The 25,362-nt window shown below is 41.2% G+C and overlaps 1 protein-coding gene across 3 annotated transcripts in view; it reads right to left on the bottom strand.

The window, feature by feature from the left end:
• Positions 1–25,362, bottom strand: part of tenm2a (teneurin transmembrane protein 2a) — a 378,826-nt gene that overhangs the window by 71,874 nt on the left and 281,590 nt on the right. For all 3 annotated transcript variants that reach the window (XM_051649776.1, XM_051649777.1, XM_051649778.1), the window contains one exon: positions 23,124–23,362. In XM_051649776.1, coding sequence (XP_051505736.1) covers positions 23,124–23,362 — 239 coding nt within the window. The remainder of the gene's footprint in view (positions 1–23,123; positions 23,363–25,362) is intronic.

Here is a 25,362-nt window from a genome sequence, read left to right as displayed (position 1 = left end):
ATCCTTAAGGGGGACAAGCCGACAAGCCTTGGAGAATTGATCAACCGCCACTAGAATGCAGGTGAAGCCTTGAGAAGGAGGGAGGTCAGTTATTAAATCCATTCCGAGATTGGACCACAGTCATTCTGGAATGGGGAGAAGTTCAAGCTTGTCAGCTGGGAGATGACGTGGTACCTTAGCCATAGCACACTCAGGGCAGGAACGGATGAAATTGGAGATGATTCTGGTAAGTTGGGGCTACCAATATTTTTTGTGGACGAGAGAGAGGGTATGGGATATTCCTGGGTGCCCTGATCCAGGAGATGAGTGGAGCCACTCGAGAAGATGGGAGCATAGTGAGGAAGGGACGGATGTGAGACCAGGAGGGCAATCTGAAGGAGTAGGTTCAGTAGTGGTGGCCTGGGCGATACGCTGCTCTATATACCACTGAATAGGGCTGATGATAATGGAGGGAGGTAGAATGGGTTCTGATGTGCATGTGGCTTGATCAGGTGAGTGGAGGCGGGAGAGAGCATCTATCTTAACTTTCTTGGATCCCGGGCGGTAGGTGATGGTGTAGTTGAAAGGATTGAGTCTTTTGGCTGACTGTAGGTACTCTAGATTGCAGTGATCAGTGATGACTCTGAACAGGTTATGAGAGCCCTCCAGCCAGTGGCACCATTCCTCAAGCACCAGCTTGATAGCCAACAGCTCTCTGTTGCCGATGTCGTAGTTGCATTCTGCAGAAGAAAATTTCCTTGAGAAGAAAGCACAGGGATGGAGCTTAGGAGGATTCCCTTGTCGATGAGAGAGAGCACAGCACCCACCCCTGTCGTGGAGGTGTCGACTTTAACGATGAAGAGGAGATCTGGATTAGGGTGCTTGAGGATGGGTGCCGTGGTGAATGTAGATTTCAAGCACTGGAAGGCCTCAGAAGCTTGTGATGACCAGGTTAGTGCTTTGGGCTTATTTTTCAGGAGGTTGGTTAGTGGTGCGACTACTGTGCTGATGTTCCATATGAACTGTCAGTTGAAGTTGGCGAAACTGATGAACCTCTGCAATTCCTTCACTGTAGATGGTTGGGACCAGGAGGTTACTGTCTGTACCTTAGAGGTGTCCATCTGGATGCCACTAGGACTGATGATGTAACCAAGGAACTGGATGGAGGATTGGTGGAATATGCACTTTTCAGTTTTGAGGTACAGGCAGTGGGTGCAAAGGAGTTGCAAGACCAGTCTTGCATGATGGACACATTCTTCAAGGGAACTGGAGTAGATGAGGATATCATCAATGTAAATGATGACGAATCGATGGAGAATGTCATGGAAGATCTCATTCATGTAAGACTGGAACACTGAGGGGGCACTGACAAGTCCACCCGATACTCGTTGTGCCCGCTGGTGATGAACGCGGTCTTCCACTTGTCCCCCTTACGGATGCAAATTAAGTTGTAGCCACTACGAAGATCGAGTTTTGAGAAGATGTTGGCCCCTCTCAGTAGTTCTAGGGCTGCAGGCACCAGGGGTAAGGGATACCGGCTGAAGGTATTCACCAGAACTTCACGGTGATGTTATTGAGAGTATGGTAGTCGATGCAGGGACAGAAACCCTCATCCTTCTTGGCCACAAAGAAGAAGCTTGAGGCGGCTGGTGAAGTGGATGGATGGATGTAACCTTGCTTCAGGGCTTCCTCCACATATTCCTCCATGGCCTGTGGTTCAGGGAGAGACAGAGGATAGATATTACCTCGGGGGAGAGGTGCACCCGGAAGGAGATAAATGGCACAATCCCAAGGACGAGATGGAGGAAGTTGGAAGGCCTTTTGCAGGCTGAACACCTCAGCGAAGTCCTGGTAGGTTGGAGGGATGGAGGTCTTGGGAAGGATATGAGGGCTCTCAAAAGTGGTGGTTAGGCAGTGGAAAGGTACTGGAGGGTGCTGGCAGATAGGAAGTGGCAGGTATTGTGAGAAGCAGCATTCACCACAGGCAGACACATCATGGGTTGACCAGGAGATAACAGGATCGTGATGGAGGAGCCATGGGAGACCAAGAACGACATCTGCAGTGAAGTCAGAGAGAACAAGAAGAGATAAAGATTCAGTGTGGAGGAAACCAACCTGGATAGTGATGGGTTCTGTCTGGAGGGTTATAAATCCTGCACCGATTGGCTTTCCTACCACTAAGCGGATGAGAAGGGGTTTGGTGACTGGGAAGGCCTGGATGTAGAGTTGGCTAACGAGGGAAGATGAGATTAAATTTCCTGCAGAGCCAGAGTCAATAAGGGCATGTATAGTACGGGAAGAAGATGAGGTGGAAATATTAATGGTGAGTGTGTGAGTTCAAAGGTGATGGAGCTTACCAGAAGCTCAGATTGTCGGATGGGACAACTAGGTATCAGGTGGTCTGCCGCTCCACAATAGAAGCAAAGGTTGTTATTAAGTCTCCTTCTCTGCTCGGCTGGTGTCAGATGGGTGGAATTCACAAGCATGAGTTCCTCGTCCGCTGGTTTGGATATGGTGATAAGCAGTGGAATGGTTACAGTTTCCACAGAACACCTCTGGAGGCATCTATCCATGCAAATGGAGTGCTGAATGAGATATTCCGATCCCAGTGAGTCGTCGACACCGGCGAGGTGTAATTGGAGCCTACTATTCAGCCCCTGGTGATAACGGGTTATTAACGCAGGCTCTTTCCAATGACTAGCGGCAGCAAGAGTGTCGGAAACAAAGAGCATAACTTGAGATGGACAGATGGCCCTGCTGAAGCCGATTCAGCTGTTCACTGGCATGAGAACCCCCAATGGACGGCTAAAGACATCTTTGAAGTGGGTGGTGAAGGCATGGACCGATTTGGTGATGGGACCTCCCTGTTTCCAGATGGACTGCCCCCACTGGAGGGCCTTTCCATTGAGAAGAGAGATCGTTGAGGCTGCATCTCACATGCCAGCGAGCACTGAAGCAGAAAGGCACTGCACACTTCCGTGACACCCGCGTAGCTTGTCCGCATTGCTAGGGGACTGGATGACGCTGGAGCAGGAGGAGGAAGGATCAACTGAACGGGATTGGGGGTGGAGTTGCCGAAGATGTGGGATTTGCTTCGTGACTGGAATGGGTAGAAACGCTGGGCTTGGCTTGAAGAATTTTGTCCAGGAGATGCCGAATTTTGCAGAGCGTCTCATCGTGCTGCTGGTGCTGCTGATCATGGACCGCCAGCCGATCTAAGGGAGATGCCGATCCTGCTGGGTTCATGATGTTGGTCTAGTCTTCTGTCAAATCAGACGAGGATAGCAGAATATATAGGAACCCAAATGCAGGTTTAATAATACAAAAGAAAACATGGGTAAACACCAACTAAAAAACTGTAATCAAAACAATAAAGAAAAAGGCTCAGCACGAACAGAAAATCACAATGGGATCAGGAAGTCAATCTGGGTTGCTCAAGACAAGACTAGACAATGAAGAGTGTTTGGTGTGAGTATATACACTGGACTCAAGATGGGGCCGAGTATGGCTGCTGCGATGCAAGCTCAGAAACAACATTGTAGTTTTTTGATTGTTTTGTTTACAATTCTTATGTTTTTTATCTTGGATGTTGTCTGCCTTATTGTCTACGACAGACAAACACTTTTGGACATTGGTTCTGCAATTACACACCGTAAACCGGACTTCAAATTCCTCAATGCTGACCTGCTGTTTACAAACACGCCAGCGGAGCCCTTTGTCTGGGCTACACAGCCGCGAAAACGCAGAAGGAAAAGGGGAAACAGACCCAGCATTTTCATCAGAGTAAGACGTCACGCAAATCGACCCCTGCTACCCAGTATTCTACTGGCAAATGTTCAGTCTCTGGACAACAAGCTCTGCGAGCTGAGAGCGTGGATCTCTTTCCAACGAGAGACGAGGGACTGCTGCATTATCTGCTTTACAGAAACTTGGATGTCTGCGGAGATTCCAGACTCAGCAATCAAACCCACGGGGTTCTCCATGCACCGAATGGACAGAGCGAAAGACCTCTCAGGTAAAAGCAGAGGTGGTGGTGTTTCATGATCAACAAATTCTGGTGTGATCAGAGGAACGTACATTCTATCAAGTCTTTCTGCTCTCCTGATCTGGAATTTCTCATGCTTCTGTGTCGACCATTCTGGCTACCGAGGGAATTCACAGTGGCCATTATCACAGCTGTGTACATCCCACCACAAGCCAACATAGACTGGGCACTCAAGGAACTGTATGGGATTATAAGCAAGCAGGAAACCGCGCACCCTGAGGTCACAATGAACGCGGCGTTCATTGTGACCGGGGACTTTAACAAAGCCAATTTTAAATCAATTGCACCAAAATACCACCAACACATCAGTTTTAACACACGGGGGGACCGAGTTTTGGACCATTGCTACTCTCCCTTCCGGGATGGCTACAAATCCCTCCCCAGCCAACCATTTGGCAAATCGGACTACTCTTCTGTTCTGCTTCTGCCCGCTTACAGGCAGAAACTGAAACAGGAAGCACCCACCCTCAGAACGATCCAGTGTTGGTCGGACCAATCAGACTCTATGCTACAGGACTGTTTTGATCACGCGGACTGGGAGATATTCAGATGCTCTGATGACGACATCGAGGTTTACGCTGATAGCGTAATGTGTTTCATCAGAAAGTGCATAGAGGATGTTGTTCCGTCCAAAACAATACGGATCTACCCGACACAGAAACTTTGGATTAATAGCGATGTTCGTGCGTGCACTTAATGCGCGGACCTCCGCTTTTAATTCCGGGAACGCAGAGGAGCATAAACAAGCCATTTATGCTCTCTGAAAAACTATCAGATCAGCAAAATGCCAGTACAGGAACAAGATTGAAGGACAGTTTAACACCAGCAACTCTAGAAGCATGTGGTAGGGAATTAATATCATCACAGACTTTAAAGGGAATAAAAACTCCGCCATGAACACCGCTGCCTCTCTCCCGGATGAGCTAAATACTTTTTATGCATGGTTCGAGGGAAATAACACAGCCCTCGCAGAGCGAGCTCTCACGGCCGAACCTACGGAGGTTAGTTCACTCTCCATCTCTGTAGTGGATGTAACCCGATCCTTCCGAAGGGTGAATATCCGTAAAGCCGTGGGTCCAGACGGCATTCCGGGCCACGTCATCAGAGCATCATCAACCTTTCCCTCTCTTTGTCTGTAGTCCCTACATGCTTTAAAACGTTCACCATTGTGCTTGTACCAAAGCAATCCAAAATCACTTGCTTAAATGACTGGCGTCCTGTTGCTCTGACCCCCATCATCAGCAAATGCTTTGAGAGCCTAATCAGAGATTACATCTGCTCTGTGCTGCCTCCATCACTGGACCCATTGCAGTTTGCTAACCGCAACAACTGCTCCACTGATGATGCCACCTGGAAAAAAGGAACACTTATGTGAGAATGCTGTTTGTAGACTACAGCTCAGCATTCAACACCATAGTGCCCTCCAAGCATGATGAGAAACTCCGGGCTCTGGGCTTAAACAGCTCGCTGTGCAGCTGGATCCTGGACTTCCTGTCAAGCAGACACCAGGTGGTTAGAATGGGCAGTAACATCTCCTCATCACTGACCCTCAACACTGGAGCCCTGCAGGGCTGTGTTCTTAGCCCACTCCTGTATTCCCTGTACACACATGACTGTGTGGCAACACATAGCTCCAATGCTATCATTAAGTTTGCTGATGATACAACGGTGGAAGGTCTGATCACTGACAATGATGAAACAGCCTACAGAGAGGAGGTGCACACTCTGACACGCTGGTGTCAGTAGCACAACCTCTCCCTCAATGTCAGTAGACAAAGGAGCTTGTGGTGGACTTCAGGAGAAGAGAAAGAGAACACAGCCCCATCACCATCAATGGAGCACCAGTGGAGAGAGTCAGCAGCTTCAAGTTCCTGGGTGTCCATATCACTGTGGAACTCACATGGTCCGTCCACACTGAGGCCGTTGTGAAGAAGGCTCATCAGCGCCTCTTCCTGAGACGGCTGAGGAAGTTTGGAATGAACCACCACATCCTCACACGGTTCTACACCGACTGACTGCATCTCCGCCTGGTACGGCAATAGCACCGCCCACAACCGCAAAGCCCTGCAAAGGGTGGTGCGAACTGCCAGACACATCATTGGAGGTGAGCTGCCCTCCCTCCAGGACATATACACCAGGTGGTGTGTGAAAAAAGCTCGGAGGATCATCAGAGACTCCAGCCACCTGAGCCATGGGCTGCTCTCACTGCTACCATCAGGCAGGCGGTATCGCAGCATCAGCACCCGCACCAGCCAACTTCATGACAGCTTCTTCCCCCAAGCAATCAGACTTTTGAACTCTTGATCTCTCACGATCAATATATATCAGCACTGCACTTTATTAATCCTATTATTACACACTGGACTGTCATACATTATATTCTCTTAACAACACACTGGCAAATGACTATCAACCGACAGCCTGAATGACAATACAGTACAATACAACCTACTGTACATTTTATATATACTATATATACTATTTTTTTATTGTATAATGTGTATTCTATATTGTGTGTATTGTATAATGTACATTGTATGTTATTATTTGTATATTGTGTTGTGTGTAATTATGTGTATATTAGATTTTAAATTGTGTTGCATAAATTTGATGTTTATTGTAGATTGGTATATGTCTCATCACTGTCACGACCGCTATGTTGCTCGGAACTGCACCCAAGAATTTCATACACTTTTGCACTTGTGTATATGGTTGTGTGTCAATAAAAGTGATTTGATTTGATTTGATTTTTGATTTGATATAGAGTCCATGATGAGATCGATAACAACTGTTAGGTGTGGATGATTAGAATTCCAGAGAGTTGGAGCAGGGAAATGAGGGGGCGGAGCCCGACAAGAGCGTGACAGTTATAATATCATGAACATCAAGGCACAAGATTTATTAAGGTAAATCATGTTTGCGCAATTTCCATACAGTTGTGAGGGCAATGCATTAATAATATGATCTGATTGTTCCAAATTTTGAATAGACTACACATCTGAGAGAAGAGAGTGACATATTACCGACCTTAAGATCTTATTTCCATGTATGAAAGGAACACTTTAGCATGTCTTCTCAACAATTGTCTTTTTAAACTGCTCAACCAATCTCTGTTTGTTCCGTCTGTCACTCACTCGAAGTTGTGTCGATGTAGTGACACTAGGGGTTCGCTCGAGAGCCCCAATCACCTTCTTTATTCAGAATAGGCCAATGAAAATTGGCGAGTGGAATTTGCATGCCACTCTCTGCCCGGACATACGGGTATAAAAGGAGATGGCGTGCACCACTCATTCAGACTTGTTCTTCGGAGCAGAGCGCATGTGTGTGTGTGTTCGTCCCATCACCTTATTCCTTGCTGCTGGAATTTACGGCGCATATCAGTGGTCGCCCTCACACGGTCAAGTGTTGTGCTTCCCCTGGGCGCTTCGGCAGCTGAGTCCACAGGTGTTAAAAGAGTATATTCCACTGTTGCTGTGTACCCTCTCTGTAGATAGGATCCTCCCCAGTGGCATCATTCCATATGTGAACTTCCCCATCGGTAAGTCCATGTGAGGTATTCTCCACATATTAACCTCCCTCCGGTAGGATGTGGTCTCCGTAGTGCTCTCCCTCCTGGAGAGGGAAGAGCACTTCCCCAGCGCTACTCTAGCAGGTGCTCAGTGGGAAATTACTTAATACAAAAATCAGGAAAGGCCACCGCCTGTAGCTTCCTCGGGTAAGTGCCTCCTCCCACCATTGTTGGGACCCAGGAGACACCTTAGCTAACTCGCCGGAAGGTCACAACGTGGTCGAGCGCTTGCTGCGAGGCACGCAGCAGCCTGGCCGTGTCCGCTCCTCCGTACCTCGCGACATGGTTCAGCGCCTGCGGTGTTTCGCATAGGAACCCCTAATGTCATTACATCGACACAACGTAGAGTGAGTGACAGACTGGGAACGTCTTGGTTACTGGTGTAACCTCTGTTCCCTGATGTAGGGAACAATACGTTGTGTCCCTCCTGCCGCAGCGCTGAACCGACCACTGGCATGGCCAGGACTCTCTCTCAGCTCCTCAGCACAACTCTGAATGAGTGGTGCATGCCATCTCCTTTTATACCTGTATGTCCGGGTCAGAGAGTGGCATGCAAATTCCACTCGCCAATTTTAAATTTTTAAACAGAGGTTACACCAATAACCAAGACGTTTCCACACTTGGGGTCATGTGCTGCATTCGTTCGTCAACTAAAAAAAATTGAAAAAAATCCCGGTTAGTTACAAGTTAAGCTATAGACAGCATTTGTGGCATAATATTAATGACTACCAGAACAATTTAAACTCATCTCTTGTTTATATTTAAACAAATTGCAGTTACAGTGAGACAATTACAATGGAAGTGAATGTGGCCAGTCTTTAAATATCAAAATACACAGTTATATAACCACAAGACGTAAACATTATATGTGTTAACACACTGTTAGTATGATAAAATCTCTGTTCTACATTATTTTAGTGTGATAAAATAATTTACAGACTGGTGTTGCATCATCATGGCAATACAGTTGTAATATCAGATATAACTTAGCATATATAAAGTTAGTAAGCAATTTCATCACCCTAAAATCACTTCAACACATATAATGTTTGCATCTTGTGCCAATACTTTCGAAACAGTGTATATTTAAATGCTTATGGACTGGCCTCATTTACTTCCATTGTAAGCGCCTTACTGTAACAGTGATTGTTGCTTTTTTTTTTTTTTTTTTTTTTTTTATAAACTAAGAACAAGTCGAAACTATTTATGCAACAAATGCTGTACACTGATCTTATCTTGTATTGAACCCAGAACATTCCTTTAACAAAACATTGATCATTGTGTTTTAGTAATATTTCAGACATTTCATCTTTCTCTCATTTTGACTTTAAATAGTCAACAAATCTCAATCAAGGTAGACGCCAAATACAGTAATTTCAATGAGTTGTACTTTCCAAATGTCAAAAGTCATGTGTAATTATCACAGTATTCCGGAGATTTTATCTACTGGAATTGGACAAAATTTGACACCAGGATATGATTCAGTACAACCCATTTAACACTCTACTTCTATCCCTCACAGCATCTTTATAAATGGAAAAAACATTAAATCTGCTGTCTTCCCTGATTAAGGTCTATTACTTTGACACTGGGTTTAACATTATAGGAGCATTAAAGGCCATTAACATGTGCTATGCTCATGATGGAGTGCTATCAGAGTGATCTTGTAATGGGACAAAACACAGACACTCTCACTGTCACAAAACACTCTCACAAAACACTGATTTTCAAAGAACAAAACAAAAAAATGCTCCCTGCTCCAGGCAATATACCACAACCCCACACCACACCGCTCACATACTGTGCTTCAGAGAAAGACCTGGCATATTCTGTTTTTGTTTGACAGGAATAGATGCAGGGACAAACATGAAAAGAAGCGAGGGCCAGCTGTTGGACATTCGGCGATGGACAGCACAGGTCAGCGAGACAAACAGGGAATGTCTACTGACAGACCAGAGACTGCTTCTAACATTAGCACTGGAGTGAGAGTTCCAGCATCTGTGATCCGCTGACCACCGTGCCAGAAATGAATCACATCAATCAAAACCTGACAAGGATGAAGATGAACAGGGAAGAAGAGTTGAAAACCGCCCTTCATACGCACTCTCTTCTCCTCTGTAGAAAGATACAGTGTGCGCCAGCAAAAGCAAACTGCTCCCCCTCCCCTCTCTATCTCTCTCTCTCTCTCGGCTGTACTTAAGTGAACTTGTGTCCCTATGCCCTTGGGCTGACTTTTCCTGACCTACCACAGTCTGCTGAGAGTCATCAGTTTCCAGACTACATCTCCTGCTGTTCCTATACCAGGAACACCATACACGCCATATGCTTCCTGTTCCATATGTACCATATGTTGGTGCTGTGTCAAAGTCCAGCTTTCCCTCACTGTCTCTGTGTCCCTCATGACTGCTGTAAGATGACATATTGAGGTCACTCTAGAGTCACAGTGACAATGTGGATGTATTTGTCTAACATACACTCCTGCTCGCACACACCCACACACCAAAGGCAATCTGAGTAAACACAAAATACAGTTTTTAAATGATAAAGTTATTTATTAAAAGTTATTTATTATCAAAAATGTATACAACTGGGCCTGTGTGAAAAATGATTTCCCCCCTTAGTTACTAAATCCCCAAATCTACGAAACTGCATTCATACTGCTGTTCAGCTGGACTAGACACACCCAGGCCTGATTACTGCCAGCCTTGTTCAATCAAGTCAACACCTAAATAGAACTTTTTCAGCAGCATGAGGTTGGCTAAAACGTCTCACCCTGTAGCACACTATGCCAAGGTCAAAAGAAATTCCGGAAATTATGAAGAAATACATCAGCCTGGGAAGGATTACAAAGCTATTTCAAAGGCTCTGGGACTCCAAAGAACCACAGTTAAAGCCATTATCTCCAAATGGACAAAACTTGACACAGTAGTGAACCTTCCCAGAAGTGGCCGACATTCCAAAATTCCTCCAAGAGCACAGTGACAACTCATCCAGGAAGTCACAAAAAAGCCAAGGACAACATCCAAGGAACTGCAGACCTCTCTCGCATCAATAAAGGTCACTTTTCATGACTCCACTATCAGAAAGACACTGGCCAAAAATGGCATCCATGGAAGAGTGGCGAGGCGAAAACCACTGCTAACCCAGAAGAACATTGAGGCTCATCATATTTTTTTTCCAAAACACACCTTGATGATCCTCAAACCTTTTGGGAGAATATTCTGTGGACTGATGAGTCGAAAGTGGAACTGTTTGGAAGACAGGAGTCCCATTACATCTGGCGTAAATCAAACACAGAATTTCACAAAAAGAACATCATACCTACGGTCAAGCATGGTGGTGGTAGTGTGATGGTGTGGAGATGCTTTGCTGCTTCAGGGCCAGGGGGACTTGCAATAATTGAGGGAAACATGAATTCTGCTCTCTACCAGAAAATCCTAAAGGAGAACATCCAGTCATCAGTCCGTGAGTTGAAGCTCAAACGCAACTGGATTATGCAGCAAGACAATGATCAAAAGCATAGGAGTAAGTCCAACTCTGAATGGTTTTGGAGTCACCTAGTCAAAGTCCTGACTTGAACCCAATTGAGATGCTGTAGCAGGACCTTAAATGGGCAGTTCATGTTCAGAAACCCTCCAATGTAGCTGAACTAAAGCAGTTCTGCAAAGAAGAGAGGGCCAAAATTCCACCACAGCATTATAAAAGACTGATCTCCAGTTATCGGAAGTGTTTGGTTGCAGTTGTTGCTGCTAAAGGTGGCACAACCAGCTATTAAGTTTAAGGGGGCAGTTAGTTTTTCACATGGGTGATATAGGTGTTGGATAACTTTTTTGCTTCAATACAAAAAAAAAAAAATAAAAAAAATAATATATATATATATATATATATATATATATATATATATATATATATATATATATATATATGAAAACTGTATTTTGTGTTTACTCAGGTTGCCTTTGTTTTATGTTATATCTCGTTTGAAGATCAAAAACAATTTAGTATGAAAAATACAAAAAAATAGAAGAAATCAGGAAGGGGGCAAATACTTTTTTACAGAAAGGTATATACTGATATAGATTAAGTCTCTTCCAATTGTTTGGAACCAAAATACATTAAATCAAACTTGACCCTATTTACTTTCCTAAAAACTGTCTCTTGTCTTAATGTGCATAATTTAACATTGCTGCGTTCCATTCAACTTGGAAAGTCAGAATTTCTAACTTGGAAAAATGCAATGGAATGCCACTTTAAGTCAGAAACATTCACTTTTTCAGCAAATAAAAAGTATCAAAGTGCCAACATTACATAATGATAAAACTTTAGAAAACATTTGCAGAGGTAATTTTGTAAAATGCAGTAAATTATACTTTCTTTTGAAAATGGTACACCTGCACAATAAATGGTAGCATATCATTTATCTTCCACAATTTGGCTGCTAGGAAACGTCTATTTACACCAGCTAAGCTAACAGGAGCATTGCAGTTTTGTTTCCTTATACAGTGCATCCTATTCCAAGCATAGGGCAATGTAATGCCTATTTGGTTGGAGATTGGAGATATCAAGTAGGAATATCCCACATCTGAGTTGATGGGAATGATATGTTGCATTACTCTAAAGAATAAAATGTTCTGTTTTCCAAATTTTTATCAAAATTTAAGAACTTTCTCCACTTCAAAAACATTTTTTCTGTTGCTAATCAAGGCTACATGGGTGGAGAAAACTTTATTTTACCAGAAGTATCAAAGCCTAACGATCACTATCCAATCAAATCCCAAATACAACAACAAGTCTCACCCTACATTATTTTCCACAGAATTTTTTGTTTTACTTCACAGAAGTTAAATATTTTGCCTGTTGTCTTTAAGGCCACTTAAATCTCCAGAAGGAAACTGAAAGTGTAAAAGCCTGTAGGCATGTTTTTCCATGGTCGTGAGGCTATGTTTGTGGACACTTGCTGACTCTACAAACCGGCCTAACACTGCGCTATGCGGTTAGAGTAAGCGGCTGTGATTACTCAGTAACACTCTAGACAGCAGTGCGTTATGGATGGAGGTGCACGCACTGGCTGCCGTGAAGGTCAACAGACCAAAGTAGCGATGAGTATGTGAGTTAGTGTTGGGAAATGGAGGGAAGTGATGATGTTGCTAAAAATACAGTGTGTAGGGGGGGGCAGAGAGCGAGCAAGTGAACAAGAGAGAAAGACAGAGTGAGAGAGAGAGAGTGCAAATTTGTCTTCTGTCTACTTTCATGACACTCACCACACGGCCTGTCTCCACTGATGTATGGGCTGTCTCTGTATCCACACAAACACAGAGGTGACACAGAACTCACACACGCAGCCCAGACTCTCACCACACAAACACAAGCACACGGTACGCACAACTTTCCAAGCTCAAGGACTCTGATGTGTTTGGACAGTGCAATGTGATCTAGCGGTAAATTTGAATGTGTAGCTCTCTGTATGTACACGATGTGATTTGTCCAAGTAGGACATGTTCTTGGATTAAAATCCTTTGTTGGTCCTTGAACAACATTCATATCAAATAAGCATAGCCATAACCCTGACCATAATCCTTATCTACTACTAAAATCGGAGAGAAATTATTGGTTTATATGAATGTCGTTCAGTACAGTAATCCCAACCCCATGCTTATAGCCTTAACTCTACCCCTGAAATCTGATTTGTTGATAGGAAAGTTGTTAATGAATTTACCCCTAAGCATAAGCCTAAACCTAAACTCTGATTGGTTGATAAGAATATTGTTCAAGACCTTTACTGAATCCCACTGCCTAACCCTAAAGCCTGATAAGTTGATAAGAATGTTGTTCAAGACCTTATGACCCAATGCCTAACCCAAAACTCTGATTAGTTGGTAAGAAAGTTATCCAAGACCCTAACTGCCATCTAACAGGTGGTTGATAGGAATGTTGGTAAAGAGTCTAACACCAACCCTGTGCATAGCTCTAGCCCCAAAATCTGATTGGTTAATGGATATGTTGTTCCAGGACCGACAAGAAATCATGATTAGCTTGTGTAAATCATGTTAAGCTGCAGTAAGCATAACTAGCTGTTTATTCTGAAAGTCACAGTGTGTGTTTTTAGTGTGTTATTGTATATAGCTTTTACAGCTGTGTGATTATGCTCTATAGGAGAGTGCCATTAAGGAATCCTGATTTTCCTGTTGCTGATCTGATGCTGGCATCCTCGCCAGGCTGTGAGCCATCCAGACCGCAGCCTGAGGAATCAGCATGTAGCCTGATGGAGTCTAAACCTTGTTATCTCTGTTACACATTCCATCTGCCTTTTCCTCTCTCCTTCTATCTCTCTCTTTCTTTCTTTGAACACTGTGAGCCAATGAATCAAGCAATCTTGCAGTCGGCAGACAGACTGCGAGGGAGCTGGTGAGCGTTTGTCTTCTCTACAACATATGATGACAGACCTGTTTCTCTTTTGCATCAGGACTACTCACCTGTATCCTAGCAACCCCTTCCCTGCTGTGGCAGCCTCTCAACACAGTGATGAGAGTGATATCATGAGTCTGTGGAACAACAGTCTCTTCTCTTCTCTTCTCTCTCTCTCTTCTCTTCTCTTCTCTTCTCAGAGATAGATGCTTTGCACACCTGTGTTGGTGTGTATGTGTTTAAGCCACAGGGAGCTGAAATGTGTTAGTATGAGCATCTGTGAGCCCCTCTCTTCTGGTGCTGAATTTGGGCTTTAAGGGGCTATGGTGCAGTTCTGGGACAGTTATCCATCCCCTTGGAGAATAAACCAAAAAGGAGTCTTTCAGACTCCCGGTAAATGAAAGAGTAAAGAAGAGATGAAATAAAAATATCTCCCTTCTATCCTCTGAGCTCTCTAACTCTCTTTTTCCCCTCCATTCCCATGGAGATTGGGCAGTTCTCAGTGGACTAACAGCCACATATGTGTTTGGAAAAATGCTGCTGTGGCACATTTATCTGTTTGTGTGGACACACTAATACACAACCCCCCCACACACACACACGCACAAACACACAAACACACACACATGTTGGAGTGGCTATCCTTATGAGGACTCTCCGTAGACATAAAGATTTTTATACTGTACAAACTAACCCTAACCCTTAACCTAACCCTCACAAAAAAAATTCTGCATTTTTACATTTTCAAAAAAAGTGATTTGAATTATGGGGACACTAGAAATGTCTTCATAAACCACATTTATAGCATAATAACCTTGAAATTACCAGTTTTTAACCTAAAAAAAAAATGTCCTCGTAAACCACCCAAACTCACCCAAACACAAATGTGAACGTAAACACTCTCAGAGAGATTAAGCTGGGCCAGTTTCCTCCAGTTAAGACCTATATCCAATGAACACTGCTGACAGCTATGATTACCTTTAAAAAAAAAAAAAGCACTTTATTGAATGAAACCTCCTTAGAATGGCCAAGAAGGTTAAAGTGTTCAACAGTGTCTACCCACTTTTTCAACTGTCCTGGTTCGGGAAGTATTTTTCCCATTAAATTTTTTCTATATGGTATTCATAAATTACATCATAAAATAATTCTATGCCATTAAACAAACCAACCAGGTGAATCGCAACATTACAAACTCTGATTTGAAGCAAAAAAGTATTTGAAAATCAGACAAAAAGACAAAGATACAAGAATAAAGATATCCTTCATCATAATCACACAGCTTGTTTATTTGTTTATGAGCTGAATGGGAACCTAGAGGCTATTAAAATGTGACGAAACTGTGCTAGTCAACAACAGACGAGCGCAGCGTGTGCAAACCATTCACGCTTCACGAGCCACTGATATTGCAGAGCTTCAATTAGGTGAGTCATGCAAGTAAACGTGTCTGCTTTTTGTTGTTCGCATAGAGCAGATTACAGTCTAAATTTTCTAATTTTATTTGTTCCTTTTTACCTTTTTGTAAAACATGATGTAAATTAGAAAGCACTGTTATCAATGTTTGAGATGTTCATCCAAGCATACCCGCTCCTTCATCCACAATGACAGTGAATTTCAAACTACATAATTAAGGAAAAGTGCAAAGACACATAAAACACACATACTGTACAATTAAACCAGGAAATAAACTGGAAATTTAACTCCTATGGAAGTTTTGTATAAACAAAGATGACTGTTGAATGACTCTAAAATCATGCTGAATAACATGATCATATGTTTTTAATAATGCAAGCTTGAGTGCATGCTATCATTAAAGCTGAAGGAGGATATGTAAAATAATAAAGAGACTCTTAAATGTTAACTGTTCAATTAAACATTTCACTCAAACTGTTCACTGACAATAACATTTGTTATCAAAAATAACTGTTCATTAAAAAAATACTAAATAGAATTGGACTTTTAAACACACGTTATGTTATACATACATACATACTATACTGTAGGCTACTGTTCGGCACAGTGATAAAAATTTAAAAATTAAACAATTTAAAATGGCTCTTCATGTCAAAAATTTTGCCAACTCCTGGTGTAGTGCGTCATTGGAGTGGGCGGTCGCTGCTGAGCTCTTTTGCCACGGTTCTCTGATTAATGGATTTTGCCCCTCGGGATCATCATCAGAAGTGTAGTTCTTTATCAGGAATTCTGCCATTAACCCTCTGGAGTCGATGGAGGCACGGCGCGATCACTTGGATTTTTTTCTAATAACAACAGAAACGACTTATAATACTCCGTCATTGATGGTCATACTGATAAGAGGAAGACATCATTCAAAACTGTAAAGGGTCTACTTTTATTTGTGTCCACTCACAATAAAAACAAAACATTGTGCTTTTGTAAAATATAAAAAACAAACAGGATGCACTTTCTGCTGCCTCTGTCTCTGTGAACTTTTGTCTGGAGCACGTTACAAAAATGAACCGAAATTCAGCGTGTAATTGTCGCACAGACATGATAAATATGTCTATAGAAACCTTGAAATGTCTACATTTAAATTAACCTATTCAAATCCAAAAAACATTTATCGATTATGTAATGTGTATATGAAACTCACGAGAGGTACAGTTTTTCCATCTCAGCTCATTAGCGCTGGTCCAGGCACACCCATTCATGGAGCCCACTATTCATACGGTAATGATCTAATGCCCCCATCAATGCTATAAAAATAATATCAAGCTTCATCAGATTCATCGATTTTCTCTCGCTTTTGAATGAAGGCACACTACACATGCGATGAAGCTCTACAGATGATCCTGAAGATGAACAGTGAGGAAGAATTCAAATTTTCATCAGAAGAAGATCAAGACTGATGAGGCACTTGCATTTTAAATATCAACTTGATCCAGCGAAGGATATAATTTCTGACGAGTAAGTCATTTATTCATCTATTCATTGTTTATGCACTGTGTGATAATTGGGCATAACGGGGCAAAAGGCTCTGCAGAGTAAAATGGTACTTTCATTTTATTTTCTCCCAAAACACTAAATAGCATAATTTTTATTCCATACTATATATTATTTATATTATTCCAATATATTATTACAATCATAATGGGTGTTTATTTGTTTATAGTATACTTGAGAGGTAATGAAATGTCAAATATGATTGAAATGAACAAGAAATTGCGCGACCTTTTTGAAAATTTATTTTGAAAAAGCATTATCTTAATTTTTTCCTCTAAATGCATCTTGCTGGCTCAAATGTATTTGCAATATTTGACATATTATGCCATATAACTATTTCCCTAATATTTACACTAATTCACAAAAAACAACAAAAAAATAGTTATATTGTTAGTAATAGTTATATAAATTATATTGTGAACTATGTTGTCAATAATAATAAATAATAATAATAATAATAATAAAACATTCTTTCTTCAGTCTTCTCACAGTGGCATTCCACATTGATAGCCCCATTAGGGGTGGGCCATTATCACCCTAGTTGTGAAATACATAAATATTCATGACCATTGACACTCTCTTGCATGCAGACTTTCTTAAACAAAAGGTGACTTCCAAACGTTAAATACATTTATTGTTTAATGTGAATGAATGGACAGGATGGTTTTCACAATATGTTGTACCAAAGGTTCTGGTATACAAAATTCAGCACTATATACACTACCGGTCAAAACTTTTGAAACACTTGACTGAAATGTTTCTCATGATCTTAAAACTCTTTTGATCTGAAGGCATATGCTTAAATGTTTGAAATTAGTTTTGTAGACAAAAATATAATTGTGCCACCATATTAAGTTATTTCATCATAAAACTGAAATTTAATTAAAAAAAAGTTTTTGAAATTGATGACTTGGATCAAATAATAAAGAAAAGCAGCCAATAAGTGCCCAACATAGATGGGAACTCCTTCAATACTGTTTAAAAAGCATCCCAGGGTGATACCTCAAGAAGTTGGTTGAGAAAATGTCAAGAGTACATGTCTGCAAAGTCTAGGCAAAGGGTGACTACTTTGAAGATGCTAAAATATAACACAGTTTTGATTTATTTTGGATTTTGTTTTGTCATAACATAATTCCCATAGTTCCATTTATGTTATTCCATAGTTTTGATGACTTTACTAATACTTTACTAATTTAATTATATTATGTAAGTGTTTCAAAACTTTTGACCGGTAGTGTATGTATGTATGTATGTATGTATGTATGTATGTATATATATATATATATATATATATATATATATATATATATATTATTTTCTCAAAAATACAAACATAATAAATGTTGCTCACATATTATTGTAGCACAATTTGTGCTGAATACATTGTAATAAAACTTTTGCAAATTAATATGGTGTAAGTAACTGAAATAAGCACAAATGTCAGGGCATGTCAAAACATCTCCAAGATCCAAAAAAACGCCTCTGACTCCAGAGTGATAAACACGATTTTTTAAAAATGAAGTTGAAATAACATCGAATTGTGGCTTCAGCAGAAGCATATTCCATCAATTAACAACCTCTGAGCTCAAGGTAGGTCTGTTTTAAAGGTTTAAAAGTTTTCTCCCCTTTTCTCCCCAATTTGGAATGCCCAATTCCCAAAGCGCTTTAAGTCCTCGTGATGGCATAGTGACTCACCTCAATCCGGGTGGCAGAGGACAAATCTCCTCCTCGTCTGAGACCGTCAATCCACACATCTTATCACGTGGCTTGTTGAGTGCATTACCGCAGAGACCTAGCGCATGTAGAGGCTTCTTGCTATTCTCTGCGGCATCCACACACAACTCACCACGCACCCACCGAGAGCGAGAACCACATTATAGCAACCACGAGGAGGTTAACCCAACGTGACTCTACCCACCCTAGCAACCGGGCCAAGTGGTTGCTTAGGAAGCCGGAATGGAGTCACTCAGCATGCCCTAGATTAAAACTTGCGACTCCAGGTGTAGTAGTCAGCGTCTTTACTTGCTGAGCTACCTAGGCCCCCATAAGTTATTTTTAATAATCAATTCCCATATGGAAAAAAATTAAATTAATAGGATTCTTACTTACAGAACCCGACCATTACGCTCCATTGGGAAAGTTAATCCTGTCTATATACTTAAGCATCTGTCCCTGACTTTAAAAAATGGATATCTGTGTGATTTTCCCTGTACCAGTTCCTTGACCAGAACAGAACTGAACTTCAGGGTCGGAGATTCTGATGGCAAAAAAGAACATGGAGCACTGAAGGACACGGGAAAGACAGGCGGGTAGTTGAAAACACATACAGCGACACAGGCAGGAGGAACAAGGACGTTTGTGCTGATTCCTGCACTTGCTGACTCCCCCATCTGTTGAGCGAGGTCTACAGAGAGAAGAGGGGCAGCGCGGGTCCATGTGACACATCTGCCCCTTGCTTGGGGCTTTTAAATAGAGACAAAGAGGGGACTAAGGCATTCTGCCAGAGCACAACTCCCCAGCCCAGGTATGCTTCTAATAGAGGCCACCAAAAGCCAACCTCTTTCTCTGTGACCGCTTTTGTCTGTCTATGTGCCTTTGTGTCTCTATCTTTGCCTTTTGTCATCTCAATGTCTCCTTTCTCTCTCTCTCTTTTTCTCTCTTTTTCATTCTGTGCCTTGTGTTTTTATTGAAGGTGTACTTTTATTCTCATTTTGTCTTCCGTTTTCATGCTGTTCACACTCTCAGTATTAAACTCATCCACTGTGAAGAGCGAGGACTCATTTCTCCTCTCCACTGGGGGTCTTTGCGATGCACTGTGAGGTGTGAGGGGAAGGCCAGTAACTCAATATCTGTCCATGTACTCTCACAAAATACTGTGGTGAGAGAGGTGAGAAACTTTATTGAAAGTAATAACACCCCCCACCCTATTCTTCATGGTCACAGTTTGGGGTTAATGACTGCATTTTGAGGGTCCTCCACAATTAGAGGTCTGCTTTGTCTTTAGGTTGACATGGCTATTCAAGAAGTAAACATTAAAGTTATCTGTCAATAGATTAAAGTAAATATTCATGATTAACCATGATTGTTTTATTGTTAAAGCTTCTGTGTGCTATGTTTTCAAAGTTAAAGGGATTGATCACCCAAAAATAAAAATGATGTTATTATTTACTCGTTCAAAACACATTTGACTTTTATTTTTAATGGAACACAAATGGAGATGTTATGCAGACTGTGAGTCTCGGTCACCATTCATTTTCAGTGCATGTTTTCCCTGTACAATGAATGTGAATGGTGACTGAGGTTGTTATTCTGCCTAACATGTTTGGGTGAACTTAACCTTAATACTATCTCGTAACCTAGTGTGGTAGGAAGTAAACCATTTGCAGCTTCTGAAAACTGGGCAATGTGATGCTATCAAACCATATCTCTGTTTGAGCATCCTGGCCCAACCAATGGTGTAAGTTTGAGGCAGGACATAGAAACGAAATTTTTGAGAAAACCTATATGGAAATAGTCATTATTTTTGTAGTTCTGTTTGGAGGTGCTAATGGTGCAGACATTAAATGCTGCACTTTTTTTTTTTGGTGACTAGTTATGTCAAATGTAGAAATTTGCCCACACACACACACACACACACACACACACACACACACACACACACACACACACACACACACACACACACACACACACACACACACACACACACACACACACACACACGCTTTGGTGCGGCTATCATTTTTATACTGTATGAACTTTAGTTTCTATCCCTTAACCCTACCCTTAAACCACATTTATAGCATAACACCCTTGCATAACCAGCATAACCAGTTTGTAACATTCATTTTTTTTTTCCTCATAACCCCACCCACACACACACACACATATTTCCCTTACAAAATGTAGTGAATTTTGTTGCAAAGCTGCTCCTAGTCAAGTCAGTTGGAAACACTTAACCCTTACCAGCCGGATTCAAATTTGGGAACAATTATTCCCATGGTTCCCGTCTCAATATCTTCACCGTCCAATCACCGATTTTATTTCTGAAAACTGCCAGATACTCATGACAATATAAGCTAAAAGCACATATGATTGGTTAAGGGGTTACTGGGCGTGAATAATAAATGTATAGTCATCAGCGTCATCCTCCATTTGCCTGAGCGGAGCCAGAGAGGATACGCAGGGAGATTACCTCCAGTGTTGGACTTACTGCTTCAAATTGAAAACTGAGGCGATCTTTCGAGGTAAGACAAGTTATTTAACGTGTGTTGTCAATATTGTCAACTGAAAGTCAAAACGTTTTAGTTACGAAGCATTTATTTGTAGGAGTAACGTTAGTTATTTCTGGAAAAAATTACATGACCGTCGGCGTTCATCGGACAGACAAACTTGCTAAATAAACATTAGTTAGCAATACTATGTACATTTTTAGCTAAATATCAATAACTTTTGTCACTTGTGAAAAATCTGCCTGAAGTAATGTGGGGCAGAGAGTAGACGCTGTTCAGACCTGCCTGGAAACTGGCCTGCTAGTTATATAAGTTATCTAGCTTGTTGATTGTCCATGTAATAATAAAAAAAAAATTGTAGATATCTTTCTATAATTCAGCAGATAGCATTACCCATCCATCACACAGACATGCTTTTAGGTTGTGTGTAGCTTCCTGTTCACAAGGAAAGTGTGAGTGGGCTGTCTGCAGTTGGACATTCTGGTTAGTCTGCAAGCCTTTGGTGAATATTAAGTGTACGGATTTGTGAAGAACACACTGCTGGCTACCAATTGTTGTACTTTTTTCTGTTGTAGAGATGGACAGAGAGTATGGCTCCTTGCTCAGCACTCTCAAGAGGAGGAGGCAGCTGACTGCTGATGAGCTTAGGTTCATAGCAGAGGAGGACGTGGCTTATGAGGGCAAGAGCACACGGGAGGATGATCTGCTGGACCAGGAACTACTGCAGGAAGACCCGGACCATGAGGAGCTGGAAGATGAGATGGAACCTGATCCCCAGCCATGTTTACTGGTGTTGTTGTCCTCCCCCTCCCTTCTTTTCTCCCTCTCTTCTCTCCACAGGTATTGCAGTTGTTGAGTATTTATGAATTTATGTATATTCTGTTCCTGCACTATTAAAAATGTATTTACTGTAGATAGTTCGAAAGTTTGATTTTGTATGTTTTGCTGTGTAATTCGTGTGTAATTCGAATGTTCAAATGAAATAAAGTGTGTTTTATTGAACACATAAAATGTATATTTCAGTGTTTGTGTCCTTCAATTTCAGACGCAGTCTCAATTTATTATTACAGGTGCTCAAAAGGAGTATTTGGGGAGTGGTCATGTGAAATGTATCTTAACATTCTAAATGTTTGTTTTATTCTGTTTTCCCACTAATCACTAGAATGGTCATAACATTTAAACAATAGATTATATTTCTAATCTGTCTGCTATTCTACATTGCCCACAAAATTATGTATATTTCATACACTCTAAATTTCCCAGCAGTTGTCTGATGAAGTATGGTGGCCGGAGAAGATTTTTGTAAAAATTGCTGTGCGAAATCTTATTGATAAAGGATGATTAGCCTTAAATAATCATACATATATTTATATCATTTGAAAGCCCTAGTTCTTCTCTTCAATATGGTATATACAGTTCAGGTGTCTGATGTTATATGAATATGAATGTAGTATGAATATGTATATGAATATCATATTCTGGCACAGAATGGAATTTTCAGAATTTTGGGATCAGGCTTTAAAGGGTTAACTCACCATTGAAGCATAGAGTACCATCAAGGCATAATGTTGCATTAATAATTCAGATCATACTAACGGTATAATGACTGAATTATAGTAACAGATAACTGGGAATCAGTTAGGTAACATCTCTCCTCAGGCATATTCAATAATGAGCTGCATCTGGAGAAACATGTGCTCAAGTGTACACATACATAGACACGACTGAATTATGTATAACCCACTTAATCTATGCAACATTAAATTATCTAATCATTGCTATCACAAAATCAGTGTTTGCGCAGGCACAAATACTCGTGTTTTTGCCCTAACTGAGTCTCTCAAATGATTTTAAATGGTGATGATGCAAAGCCTCTAGATAGAGGACAAATTCACAAACAGAAGTTACAGACACAGTAGAATGTGAGATATTTTACCGATGAAGTAGGACAGCAGAATGGCCAGCAGGGAGGTGGCGGCAATGGCCGACAGGGCAGCACATTTCCAGCTGCAGTACTTGGAGGGCTTCTTCAGCTTGAAGGCGCTTCTGGAGAAGGTGCTTCTGGGTAAGAGCCGTGGCGGGGGTGAATATACTGTGCCAGAGGTCAAGGGGTAACCCGGTGATGAGCTGCTAAAGAGGGGCGTGGTCCCTGATGATGTCTTAAACAGGAAATGCCTATGAAAAGAGAAACAGTGGGTTAATTTGTTTATTATTCCAAGCATAATTAAGCTATTTAAAACAAGCAAGAGTGCTGTTGTACCAAATGTCAGCTTGGCTGTGAGTTGTACATAGGTACTGATTTGTTTTTGTTTTCCAGCAGATTTATAGAAATTAATTTTGAGTTAAGGTACATGTGTGTGTGTTTGTGTGTGTGGTGCGTTCACCACTGAGTGCCGTGGGCGCTTGTTGGGGGTGAAGGACAGTGTATGCAGCGCCTCAGTGTGGGGCAGTGGACATATGGCACACGAACACATGGTACCGCAGGCCCGTCCCGGCCCACCGAGGGACACTTACACAACAAAGTCACTCAATAATTCAAGAGCCTCTGCTCCTCTCAGGTACAAAAGTACAGACACACTTCACCGAGACCATACACGGCAACTCAGTCATCTGGTGCCTGCTCATTTCCGTCAAGCAGCGGAGGGCTGATGAAAAGAAAAATATAGAGAGGAGGATATTTCTCTGTACTTCAGAGAAAGATTAATCATTACACGCTCATAAACGGACTCTCTGCGCAGACAAACAGGACATGATTTGTTAATATCCAGCCTCACCACTGAAACTACAGAGAGACAGAAAGCACTCACTGATACTCAATCGCTCAGCGCTAAGCTTCCAAAAACATCTTAAATGTGTGGTTCATAGACCACAGAGCCATGTAACAACAGCTTGGCAGGATTCCATTCAATATTTTTCACTCTAGTGTGCAATTATTAAAGAAATAGATGTAAGAAATGCCTTATGTGGTGTCATTAAATAGAGAATCATTTTCATCCCTTACTAGCATTAAAGGTGAAGTGTATAATTTCTGCAGCACTAAACTGAATTGCAAAAATGATGATCGTTTCCCGAACACTCTTTGGTAAGTCAATCAATGAATAGCTTACAAGCTGTCAAGAAATGTTCATGCTAGATTTCATCTCAAAATAAAAAGATGAAAAACAAGAAGAAAAAAGAAAATGAAGCCTGTTTTAGGACCATTAAGACATTATGCAAATAATTTTTAGTAGCCTAGTGTAATGCAAAAACATTACATTGTAAAGTATGTTTAAATACAATGGCAACACTTTACAATAAGTGTTTGGTAACATTGGTTAACTACATTAGTTAACATGAACTAACAATGAACAGTTCTTTTACAGCATTTTTTCATCTTGAATAATGTTACTTTTAACATATACTAATACCTTTTTTAAATTAAAAGTTGTATAGGTTAACACTTGTTACTACTATACAACCCCAATTTCCGAAAAAGTTGGGACAGTGTGAAAAATGCTAATAAAAACAAAAAGGAGTGATTTGTAAATTATATTCACCCTTTGCTATATTGAACACACTACATCTTAACGTTATATGATGTTTTACTTTGTGAATTTCATTGTTTGTTTTTTTTGGTTTGTTTATTTATTTATTTATTTTTGGTTTATTTTTTTACGTACAGTAATTTCAAATCAGATGATTGCAACACCCTCCAAAAAAGTTGAGACAGGGGCAATTTAAGACTTATAACAATTTGATGGGTTACAATAACAAGGAAATGTGAAACAGGAGATGTTAAACAAGTGAGGCAATCGTGTCATAGTATATAAGGAGCCTCCAAAAACAGCCTAATCCTTCAAGAGCAAGGATCATTCGAGACTTGAAAATTTGCCAACAGATGCTTCAGCAAATAATCCAGCACTTTGAGAACAATGTTCCCCAAAGACAAATTGGAAGGAGTTTGGGCATTTCACCCACTACAGTGCACAATATAGTTAAAAGATTCAAGGAATCTGGTCAAATTTCTGTGCGTAAAGGGCAAGACAAAAACCATTTCTGAATGCGCGTTATCTCTGATCCCTCAGATGTCTTAAAAAACATCATTCATCTGTAATGGATATCATGAACATGGGTTTGGGATTACTTTAGGAAACCTTTGTTAGTCAACACCACTCGCCGCTGCATCCACAAATGCA

This window comes from Myxocyprinus asiaticus, chromosome 22, assembly GCF_019703515.2.
Source record: "Myxocyprinus asiaticus isolate MX2 ecotype Aquarium Trade chromosome 22, UBuf_Myxa_2, whole genome shotgun sequence".
Lineage (NCBI taxonomy): Eukaryota > Metazoa > Chordata > Actinopteri > Cypriniformes > Catostomidae > Myxocyprinus > Myxocyprinus asiaticus.
The sequence above is the reverse complement of the archived record's forward strand: the minus strand, read 5'-3'. Positions and strand labels throughout refer to the sequence as shown.